This window comes from Acipenser ruthenus, chromosome 2 (genome assembly GCF_902713425.1).
Source record: "Acipenser ruthenus chromosome 2, fAciRut3.2 maternal haplotype, whole genome shotgun sequence".
Lineage (NCBI taxonomy): Eukaryota > Metazoa > Chordata > Actinopteri > Acipenseriformes > Acipenseridae > Acipenser > Acipenser ruthenus.
Genome location: NC_081190.1, coordinates 29,834,186 through 29,846,758, shown reverse-complemented (window position 1 = coordinate 29,846,758; position 12,573 = coordinate 29,834,186). Strand labels below are relative to the sequence as shown.

The 12,573-nt window shown below is 36.9% G+C and overlaps 1 protein-coding gene across 12 annotated transcripts in view; it reads left to right on the top strand.

Annotated features, from left to right (window-relative positions):
- The window catches only part of LOC117962501 (polypyrimidine tract-binding protein 3-like), an 82,339-nt gene that overhangs the window by 633 nt on the left and 69,133 nt on the right, over window positions 1-12,573 (top strand). For 3 of the 12 annotated variants that reach the window (XM_058993698.1, XM_058993681.1, XM_058993671.1), the window contains exons 2-3: window positions 8,334-8,377; window positions 8,606-8,639. The exons of 5 other annotated variants lie outside the window; for them this stretch is intronic. Coding sequence is in view for 3 of the 7 variants with exons in the window: in XM_058993657.1 (XP_058849640.1) it covers window positions 8,334-8,377 (44 nt within the window). In the remaining 4 variants the exon portion in view is untranslated. The remainder of the gene's footprint in view (window positions 1-8,333; window positions 8,378-8,605; window positions 8,640-12,573) is intronic. 4 more of the 12 variants (XM_058993657.1, XM_058993666.1, XM_058993675.1 and 1 more) reach the window with 2 other exon arrangements.

Below are 12,573 nucleotides of genomic sequence, written 5' to 3'. Positions count from 1 at the left end.
AGATTTATGAAGGGATTTCTGGAATTCTTCATAAAGTTCGTGGAAGTGTTGGTCTTTTTTCATTGTTGGCAAGACGTGTTTATGTTAATGCAAACTGAATCGAATATTTAGCGACTTCCTTCTTTACAAATCTATAAAAGTAACTTTCCTTTAGTTTTTGGAGATTCGTTTTGTTGCGGATATATTATTGGTTTTATGTTTTGCTGCCATTTTGATTTTGTGTCTTGGTAGGGGCGTTACTGTGTACGGTTCCACAACAAAAGTATCAACACTGTGATACATCATTTCATTTTAATTGCTATGAGATTTTATTTATATATATATATATATATATATATATATATATATATATATATATATATAATATTCGACTCAATGCAGGTACAGTTTAATTATAAGCAGATTAAGTATTTTTTTGTACATTACATTGTTTTCTCTTTTGCTGTGTAGTATTTAAACAAACAAAATATGTGTTTAAATACCTACAGTAAACAGAACGGGCTGGGCGGGGGATCTTCATAAGAATACTTACCTATAAGGTCTTGCTTGCGTATGTACCAGTAAATAAACAATTCCCAGGAATAATTAAATCGTATTTTGCTATATGGACAATGAAAAGTTGTTGCCGGGTAAATGTTCTATTTGTAATGTGGCGGCAATATGTAGATAACGCCATTCCTGACACGAGAGAAAGTAGCCTGTCACTAACACAGCAGTCGCTGTGTATAATGAAAACCTGCCTTATGTTCCTAAAATTGGTGACGTATGTTGTTGTGCATTAATAGATTTGAAAAGCCCTTTCCGTTCTTCGGTACCAGGGAAGTATATGTGATTGTTTTAACTTCAGAATGCCAGTGGATTTAGCTAGTCGCTGGAAATTAATGTTGCAAGGATGAATATTTAATTTGACTAATTTGTAAAACATGCATCAATATTTTAGTGCTTTAAGTAAAGCCTGACTCAGAATGTGATAATGACCTTTACCACACATCTGAAGATGGCCTAATAACACAGACACGGTATTCCAACTTATCTGTAATGTTTTGGTTCATTAAGTACCATTACAATTCCATCCTCTTGAATTATGTTTGTGGGGGACAGACAGTTCATTGTATTTGTATTGGCTTGTTTTGGCTCACCAGTTCCAATAAACCGTCTCATTGTGGGGCACCTGAGCCATCCACCCAGGGTCCATTATAGTATTCAAGTTTGAGGTTGTGTGTCTACTCTCTGCTTTGGAATTTGTTGTTTCCCAGCCCTGCTACAGTATCTGTAACTGTGTATGTAAACACATGCATGTACACATGTAGTCCTCACACACATTGATGTATAATAAAGCAACAGCAATGGATGGCTTTTCATGATGACTTTTCTCAATATGGTAAAGTTTAAGCTTTTAAGAAAGAAAACAGAATCTAATTTGCCATATTAAATATTATTACTTCACGCATAAGTAATAACCAGCCGTCAGTAGCCTACCTGGGCAGTCAAAACAAACATCACTTTATTCCAGTTGACATTTCCCATAGCTCCCAAAGATTAAAACGAAAATAAATAAATTAAACAGACTCCTGTTTTATGATGTGGGATAATAAATGGAGTGTCTGATCCTGCTGTTTGGATGGTCTGCTCTGGTTCCAAGGCTGAAAACTGATTTATTATTGGTTAATTACAAATAGACTGCAGGTTTTACAGAAGGAGTTGTGAGGTCAAATTCTGTGGGGGAGTACAGTACTTGTAACCAGTGAGACTCCCTTAAGAATCCCTGTACAGAATGGCATTACTGTACTTTAAATTGAACATTCAGTTGTAAGAGTAAGGTTAAACAAAGCTTTTCGGGCAAGCAAGATTTTTAAAATATCTACTTATACTTTAATCCAGACGTTTAATAAGAAATGTGCCTGGATCAAATTAAATTGGTGTTTATTATATGGGGAAATGGTTTTTTGTTTGTTTTACAGAATACTTAAGTTTCTCTTTCAATGTGTTAGCAGTTCGGAGGACATGTGAAATGTTTCTGTTTTGGATTTGCATCATGCTAAAGGGATGAATGAAGAGCAAAATACCCTTACACTTTCATATAACCAAGTGTCAGAAACAAACATGTCAGTCGTATACTTTTCCATCTAATGCAGGTCTGAAGATGAGAGGCATAACATAACAGTTCTGTATTTGCAGTCTGTAGGGAATGACTGTGGTGTAATGTTAGAGTAGACAAGTAAACCAGAGATCTTTACAAAATGGTAGATGGTATTATCCCTCATATGAATGAGTGCTTATTTATTTATGTGTTTGAAATTACTGCTCGCTGTTGCTTTGCTGCATGGCGCAGATGAGCATGACTGTCACTCCACAGAGTGATTTCCCACTGAGTGGAATAACATGACATTTCCTTAGCCTTTAACTCTGTTGCCCTCTTAATGTTGCTTATGTGCAGGGATCCTAGGAATCCATTTGCTGAGGAATAACTTGGAAAACACGGCTTTCCTGTGCAGGTGGAGAATTTCTAGTTTTACACAGGGCAAAAAACATGCAAGGCTTTTTTTTGTTTGTTTTGATAATCAGTACACTTATATATAATCATCAACACAGACAATTTTGTTTTAAATTTCCGTAAACAGACTTGTTCAACAAATCTGCTTCCGGTGTACAGAGGTCAAGGTTGAATGAAGCGCAATGTCACATTCATGTTGAAACATAGCTGCAGTTTACTTCAGTATCCAGTGTGTTATTACTACTGAACAAGCTGTTTAACCCTTTCAGGACCAAGCATTTTTCAGTGGGATGCGGCCCCAGGACCAGGCATTTTAACTTCAGCTCATGAAATAGTATCTGCTTATATCCACTCGTTTGTATATTAAAACACATGAGACAGAATAATGTTCTAATATAACTATGTCAAATACATCAGATTTACAGTGTTTTTCAATGTCGTTATTACCTTTCTTACAAGTTTCTCTGAAGCAAGCTCTGATGTATTTTCTGTCTGCGTTGCCAAAACTTTCTCCGCCCTTTAGACACTAAATGCCCCTCTCAGTGACGTCACACGAAAAAAAAAAAAAACTACCAGGAAGTGAACGCCAGTCCCTCCCCTAGCCAATGATATGTGTTTCAAGCCTGTACGGCAAAGTACGGTGGCCCTGTAGTCATCAAAGGAAAGTGTTGTTTTTTTGTTTTTTTTGATGGTGTTTACTCAATCGCAGTTTAGAAGCCCACTTCAGTATGATCGTGTTAACACGATCCCGGTCTTTAAAGGGTTAAAGAGGCCGAAAACAATAGAAATCACTCCTAAAGATCTGGTCAATGAGTTTGGCAATAGCCATCTAGATGACAAAGACTAACTCAGAGATAAACTAATATGAATACAATTTTTACTTACTACACAGAAGTGTAATGTTTAAAGTAAAATGGTTTGTTTATATTATTGATTGATGGGACTGGTGAGCTTGTAACTTCCTTTAGAATTTAAAAGTGTACCAATAAATACTTCCTGTGTTAACTGTTATTCAATAGTACTGTTTGTCTATCTTACAATGGGGCTTAATTTTAGCCTTTGTTTTTAATTGTGGAATAACGCAGATTTTTATTGTTTATTATAGAATTACTTTTTTTTTTAATTGCGGAAAACTAGGATGCCTGCTTGTGTGTAAATGTTCTGGACCTTACTGGTCTGTTGTGTGATTGCAATTGAAGATGCATTTAAATCCGGATCATTAACCAAGGAGTGGTGGTGGGGGGTGGTTAGCCTTCACGGTCGGATGAGAAAAAAGGATTCTCGCTTGCAGTAAAACAAAGGGGTCTTGCTTTGATCTTTTAGCAGATCTTGCAAGGCCCACATTTCTAATTCATGAGAAACACCCGGCTTTAAATTAATTAATCCTCTCCTTGAAGATTTTCCATTAAAGTAAGTTGAGTTGTTTTTGGTTGTGCGTTCCCAGATGAATTTGTTTCCTTTTCATTGTAAAAGTCATGTTTAGGAATATCATGCAAATAGGCTATGTAAAACAGATGCACTACTAAATATAGACCCCAAACACTACCTTTTTAACAATGTGTTTTTTGGGTTTTTTTTTGCTGCTTTAGCCCGATAGCTCCTTTTTTTTAGAAGGGCTTTGCAGCATTCTGGCTTTAAAAAGGTTATTGTAAAACAGAAGTTCTTGTGGGTGGAATTTTGCTAAGGCTCCAAGGTCACTATTCCAGTTTGACAATAATGAATGCACCTGTGTTTTGTTATTTACTCTTAGGCTGCAATTGATTACTCAAAAAAAAAAGGTTTCACAGTGGTCATTTGTGATCTGTTAAATTTCTAGGTTTCTTATGGGAGAGTAGTTCTCTTTTTGCAAATCCTATATCTTCAATGTAGTGAAGTCAGTTCAGCCCCAATGATCCCTCTACTTTTGTGACTAGTACAGAATTCTTACAGGTGTAAATGTATGAGCCTTACTACAGCAGTCATGCCTACTACAAAGCATTTGATTTCACTTCTTTAAACACTGAACAGTGGCACTGTTACAGATTGTGTGTCCTGCCTAACCTCAGGCAGGATGCAGACCTTTCATCTTCTGGCTCAGAGGCCAGTGTGCTGCTACCTGCTGAGAGCACAATGTGCATTGTCCCCTACTATAATAAGCAACCAAATTCAGCTTTTTAACAAGGTAGCACAAAACGCTTCTTGTTGCTGACTTTCATTGAAGGTTGGTTACGTCTTGCTTTTCATAAGCATTATTTCTGCTTGAGAAATGTAATTCACTTTATAGTTACTGCACACCAATTTGATAGTCTGAAATGTACAGACGTTTTAATATACATAAACAAATCATTTTAAGAGAAGAGAAACACCCTGCTTGTTAAATGTGGAGTGTGTTACGTTTGAATGTGTTGGTAGCTTGGTCATTCTTCTAAATGCCCCAACACAAAATGTCATACACAGGGTTCCACATAAGAGCATAATACAAATAATGAGATCTAAAGAAACTGTTGGCCAGTTTATTTTTGCCTGTCTAGCCAGTTGGCTTTAGGGATTCCACACTGGAAAGGCTGGTTTTGCAGAACCCGTGAGCACTAGACTGATTTACCTAAGGTAACATTACAATAGGTTTCGAGTGTTAATCAGCGCTTGTAAAACCAAAGTAGACTAAACTACAGTAAAATGCACCTTTTTAAACATATTGATGTTGCAGATTCACAAAATAATAAATCGAGGGGCACAATAAACCCACACAATAAAAAAAAGCTAAACTAACATTTAGAAATTGTGTAATTAGATTCTGCATTGCTAAAAGCAGGGATACACATTCAGTAAGCAATATACACAATGTTCAAAAATGAGGCATTCATTGAAAGGAAGTAAATAACACCCTGATTGAATAAACACTACTACTACTGAATAAATATTACTACTAAATGTTTTGTTTAAACATTTAGTAGTAATAAACTAAAGTTAAGTGTGTGTAAGCAAAAATTTGACCCCTGCAGGCTTCTCCCCAGGCCTTATCAGCCGGGCGGAAAAAACCCAATGTGCCTGTGCCTTTAACAATAAGGATTGATTTCACTCAGGGTTGCCGGATTTCTGACAGAAAAATAACAACCTTGTTCTTCAAAACAAGCCCCAAACAAGCCCCAAACAAGCACAACCCATGTTAGAGTACCCATGTTGGGCGTTTATGCTAATTCCAATCCGCGACTCTCAAATTCCAACTGAGACTCTCAAAATCAAGCCCAGTCCCGCTTATTATAAGCGGACTTGGCAACTCTGATCACTTACATGTTGCTGGGTGAAAAAAAAAAATCTTGGCACCACATGACAGCTGTGTTACGTCTTGACACACCATTTAACCAATCAGAGAGTTGAAGGGGCGGGTTTTCTGTGTTAAGCACTTCGAGAGGCTAAAATATTAAAAATGACTGCTAAAAAAATAACCGATTATTTTCAAAGCAAAAATTGTGACAATGAATGCCGGGTTTTCAAAATAAGCTGGCGATCGGTGCAATCCATCGCCTAATACGATATTTGCGCTGGCTACTTTATTAAAAAAATATTAAGATTATTTTTGGATATTATCATTCAGTCCATTTTTTGTCATATTATTGTACTGTAAAGTGATATATATTTAGTACATAATAGCTGTACATATGCACCAAAAAAAAAACACATATTCCTTTTATTGTGATATCGTAAAAATATGCAACCAGGTGCTTGTGAGAGATATTGGGGGTTCATGTATAGAGGCTGTACGCCTTTAAGAAGAAAGGCGTGATGGGATATCAGCTGAACACTTGTCAGCTGACATGCATATACTTACGTGCATAGGTGCTGGATTATTACGCTCCGGCTTCATGAAACAGTTATGATGGTGACCAAACAGGTGTGAGTACTGTTGTGTAAAAAAAAATTGTTAAAATGAACAGTTGCATTCAAAAAATGTAGAACAGCGAAAAACACAAATAGACATAAAAAACACAAATAGACATAAAAAACATAAAAAAGCGCAACCAGACATAGTCAACGGAAGACAACACATTATTCAAATTCTTTGTTGTATTATGTGTTTAAGGTAAGGCAAGTTTATTTTTCCATTTAAAGTGCTCCCGGCTCTAATGTTCTTCTGCCTGGCTGTACAGAATTCCTGGGAAGAACCCTGACCCTGACCCCCATGATGTCGACAGACTAGACTGTTTTTTAATTTGAAATCAAAAAGGTGCTGCATCTGTGAAGCACGGCAATTTGCAGCTGAGTGATTAGTTTAAAAAAAGTTTATGTGATTGCTATAGTGTGCAAGTAGCTTGTAAACTCATTTAGTAAGACTTGCAATGTGGGTGTACTTTTTGCATATTTTGTAAATTGCACTTTTTTAAACAATGCAATTGAGGGGTGGATTGTTTCAAATGAATTAGCAGCACTCTAATGGATAGTGCCACGCTAATTTCACTCTGTGTTGGGCCTTTTGAATTAAAATAAACAAAAGAGCATTTGAGGATGTCACAGAAACTGTTATATGAAACTGCTTTGACAATCTGAAAGGGTGGGCTTTTATTAAGCTGATCTAACACACTGTACTCATGTTTTTTACAGGTGTTGTGATACAGTATCAGCAGTACTGTTAGTTGCTGTGGTAGGGCCTTCGAAGATGCAGTGTGGTTTTTATTTATTATTTCTTCTCTTTCTCACCTGCAGTACCATTGTAAACCCATTCTCATTTTGCTTAACCTGTAATATAAAATGGACATTTACATTATTTTTTTTTTAAAGCTGAACAAAATAGATGGGGGAAATCTGGGTAAAATCATATGACATTACATAAAAATTCTGATCAGAAAACTGAAATGGCTGGAAATCCATTACAGTGGTGCCCTCCAGATACAGTAAAAGCTGTTTTTTAATGTTGTAGTCTATGATAGACAGAAGTTCAGTTCATTTTCACACAGCTGTAAATAACCAGGGATTCAGTTGTTTAGATCTCTGGCTACTGCAGGTTTTCAGTAGAACTGATGAAGACTTCCTTGAAATTGCAGTTAACTGCACCAGTGCAGTGTTGGCTGCCCATGGGAATATTCCATCGCCTTACTTTAAAAAAAAATTCTTAACATGTTTGTGTTTCAACAAAATATGTGATAGTTTTATCAACTAAATACGGTTTGCCCCAGCAGAAAGATGCTGCTGCTTTTTTTGGGGTATTTACGCTGGGTCCAAGCACATGTCATGTAAGGCCTACATGTAATGAGCACCCTCTGAAGTAGTTGGCGGCTTATTTAACCACAGTTTTGCTCATTGAATAAATGTATATTTGGGACAATTTATGTATTTTTGCATAATATGGCAAATGCTTTTATTTCTTACAATGTATTTTTCTTTAATACATACACTTTTATTTTGATTACATGGAAGGGGATGCAAAATACTTGGCTGTTTACAGTGTTCATGCTACAACAAGTTGTCAGTTGTAATGGCAATGTAAAAAGTGGAAACAAGTAATGAGGACAGGATGATTTTGTGTTGATTTTACAAAACCAAATCCACACAAGCTGTAGGAATAGGTCAGAACTCAGCAGAGTTGTTGTACCCTGTTTAAGCTTGCAGAATTTAAAGGCATGTTAAAGGATGTACTGACTGTGTAAACCCAGCGGGCTAAAAATAGCCTATGCAAGCTTGTGCAGTCAATGGTTTTGAGAAATAATGACTGATAGCAGTGATACAGTATGCCTGTGCACAATAACTGAAGCTCGGTCTTTGTATAATTATTTATGTAGAGCTCTTGGTACTTTTAATCAGTTAAACTCAATACTGTGACATTCACTTTACAAACAGCCTTCTCTCTTTCTCTTTCCGAAAAAAGATCTTCAGATGCGACTTGAGCTAAAACGTTTTCAACTTCAGCTGGTAAGTGTACACAGGGTATCGGCTCTCCTCTTGCTACTGCAGCTTGAACTTTGCAGTCTAACCCCTTTCCATGTAACTCTTACTTCAGGAAACATTTCACATCTCATTGCATTCTCTCTTTATTAACCTTTGTTTCTTCCACCTGACTTTTATTGTACTACTGGCTGTGAAATAACCTGCTTTTTAACTTCTGGTTTCCCATTGTCTCTCTTCCTTTATTCCACACAGTGTCGTTACTGATCTTTTAACAGTCGGTTTAAAGGTAGGATTCTGATTTCTTCTCTTTGCACTGCATTTGCCTTTTTCAGTTTATGTTTCTTTCTTTGGGAAGTTTTACCCTGTCATCTCTAACACAACTAATTGTGTTTTCATGAAACATCCATACAGTGTTTGTGCATTCAGTATATTTTTCTCTGCTTTTTCTTTTTGTACACCCCGAGATAACCAGCTGTATAGTGTTAGAGCCAGGCCCAGCACCAGGAACTGCACCATTGGGGGGGTAGGGCTTGTTTATGATGTCACAGAACCCCTTGATGAAATGCAGCCCATACATTACTCTCTATCTATCTATCTATCTATCTATCTATCTATCTATAGTTACCAACAGGGGATTATACTGTCAGAATGTAAATGTTTTCCCGTTGAAAAACTGGGTAGGAACCTCACAACATTTCAATAAATCTTTTTTTTTTTTTTCTCTAAAATCTCTAAAACCATAAAACCATTAAAGAGGTGTGAGGTGTGCAGTGTTTCAAATTCCTGAATTTGTGACGAGAATCTAAATTGTTCCTAAAAGGCAGAGATCTATCGTAGTCTACATTTGCAGTTTCTAGGTATATTGATTTATAGGTGATGTGAAAACTGTCAAATAAGCAAAAATCAGTTTCTAGATGGATATTTGGAAAACCAGCCTAATAAATGATTTCCACCTTTTGTTTGTTTGCTGCTATTTATCTAAAAAGGGATGAAATGGTGACACCATACAATACAAGTGCTTTGTTGGCAGGGAAATTAATTGGCATTAAATGATAGTCATCACTGCCTTTAGAAAACTATGCTGTGAACAGGGATATTCCTTTTAAAAAAACATATGTTTCTTATGGCCTATTACTTAAACCACCATTTATAGTACAGTGCATCATATGAGTGAAGTAGGTGGAAGTCACAAAATGAAACACCAAATAATGTATATTTAAAAAAAAAAAAAACATAGTTGTTTGCAAGAACCTCACTATTGACCAAAAAAAAAAAAAATGGGCTATTCAATTGAATTGCTAAATAATGCCACTCTTTGTTCTTAAATTAGGATGCGTTGTGTGCCAAGATTATAAAAACCGGCATTTCTAACTTTACATAGGAATCACTTTAAGCCTGTAACCTGCCAGGGAGAGCCCTGTTTTCATTAATACAACAGCATTCCTCTGTGGTTTTGGATTCATTTAGTAGACTCAGAGAGAGTGTCCTTTTTATCTGTGTTTTATTTATTTTATGTTGTATATGGTGTTGCACTGTATCTGATAGAGTGAACAGTCATGTCTAAATTGTTCACACAATAGATTTTTCACAAGATTGAGTACATAGTTGTACATGCAAATATTCCTTCAGTGGACAGCCCAGTCGCTATTGATAGTTTCCATTCATTGTAGTTGTGGCAGGACAAGGATATGGAAGGTGTCGTGGTATTTGTCGTCCTCCATTGTGTGTAATTGAGTAAAGGAAGCCTGCAGCTGCTGAAGCCCTGTTGACATCCTCTGCAGTAAACAGATAAAGTGCAGGGGTAGAGCCACAGAAGAGAGTTGTTTTATTTTTTAATGTGACCTCATTTAAAATGGAAAAAAAACCATAAAAGGATCCATATGCAGAGAACAGGGATGTGGAAAATAAGACAGTTTAGTGCATTGTTGGAGCAGCAAGTGTGGAAAAGTGGGTAAGCTCAGTATGAAATAAAATCATCTTTGCTAAGCAAACTCAGAAAGTGATAATTTCTGCCATATTTTGTGTAGTTTGGCCAACAAAACGTTTAAAGGAGTGCCTAGGGCTGGGACAACGCATTGATCCATCGATGCATCGAATCGTTGGAATAACCATTGATCGATAAAATAACCATCGATGGTTGAAAAAAAAAACAAAAAAAGCATCTATCAGTTCATTAATAGGACCATTTTTTATTAGGACCGCCAAAATTTAAATCTACACTTTTATTCCTTTGGTTCCTTTAAATAATAATAATAAAAAAAAACTCCCGCCCACTACGCAGTACGTACGTTTTCAGAGTAATAAGCGAGACCCCCCCCCAAAAAAAAACCTAGAGAAGAGACTAGAGGTAGGCTGCATTTCAGGATCAGATTTTGCTAGTTAAATTGTGAATTTAATTTTAAATAAGCCGTCTGACGTTTGGAAGTTTTTTTTTTACAAAAGAACAAAATGGAAAGATAAAAAGTGCTGTTTGTGGAGTTTTAATGAACTTCTGTGGCAATACCACCAACCTGCGGGATCATTTAGGAAGACAGGACCCGACAAAATACGCCAGCGGGAACACATGTAAAAAACAAAAGGAAGCAACACCTTCAGTGACCGCTTATTTTAGAAAGAAAGTTGATCCAAAAAGCGTCAGAGCAAAAGAAATAACAGGCCTGATAGTGGATGTTGTCACACAAGGCATCAGACCTGTTAGTAGAGGGAGCTGCGTTTCAAAATCTGATTGCGAATCTTGCTCCGGGCTATGAAATGCCCTGTCGAAAGACAATCTCCAAATTCATTACCCTGGATCACGAATGTGCAAAGGAAAAGCATTGACAGGATTTAAGTCAAGAGTATAATTCAGTGTCCATCACTACCGATGTATGGAAAAGCTTGACACAAGAAGCGTTTTTAACAGTCACCTGCCATTACATAAGCAAAACTGGGAACTCGAGTCAAAAGTATTAGAGACACGAAAATTACACGAGAGACACACAGCTGTGAATTTAGCAGAAGCGATCAATCAAATTTTGAGTTTAAAGTGGCTACAAAATGAATAGCTTGTGTTCATGACAACGCGGGCCAACATGTGCAGAGCAATGTCTTTGCTTTCTGCAAGCGAGCGTGCTGTGTTACTTTTTGGTAGCGTGGCAAGTGTGAGCTGTGCAGGGCACAATATAAATCTTTGCATTCAGAAAAGCTTGGAGGATGTACGACAAGTCCATACGTTAGTGGCAGCAGCAAGGAGACTGGTTGCTCATTTTAAAAAGAGTGAGATGGCAACAAGCACTTTAAATAGGAAACAAACAGAAATGCTGAACACAGAAAAAGCACCACTCAAGTTAACACAGGACGTACAAACAAGGTGGAACACGGTATATGTTTGATCGCCTTCTTGAATTAAAATGGCCGTTTATTGCTGTTTTGTCAAACCCAGATTTGACCAAAAAGTCTGACGCAGCAACGAAAACCAAACAAGCAACGAAATTGTTACTTCGTGGACGGCAACAAACACACTTCCAAGGAAACCATAATCCAACAAGAAATAACAATTTATGCTTCTGAAACTCCATTAAACATCAGCGAAGATCCCCTGATTTGGTGGAAAAATATCCAGACACGCTTTCCCAACCTAGCAGCCTTGGCAAAGAGCATGTTAAGTATCCCTGCAACATCGGTCCAGAGCGAGCGTGTGTTCAGCAAAGCAGGGATGTATAATTACAGTATGCACATATATAAAATGTAAGAACATGTCTAAAATAGTGCTTACAATGATAGTTGAAATGTGCAGTACGAGAATGCAGCAGTCCACTTACTCCCGTCCCGTCCCCGCTCGCTACACAAAGTAGAAATTATCAGTTTAACCCTGAAGTCTATGTGGTTAAACAAAAGGGCTTGTAACCAGGAGGTCCCCGGCTCAAATCCCACCTCAGCCACTAACTCATTGTGTTTTATTTTTGTAAATTTATACTTGGCATAATAATTTGGCCAGAAAAATAATGTAACATTCTGGAACCTTTTGCATAATGTAGTGCAGATTTTTTTCACACAATCATAGAAAACTTGTTTAAGGTTAGGTTATTGGATTTCCCATATTACTATTGTTAGACTATTAACTCTTTCAGCACACAGGAACTTTACAAAAAGATAACCCTTGGAAAACTTAATTTCATAAATACAAATAGGCAATAGGCATGGGTATACTGTATATGGACATACAGTACACACGATTAATT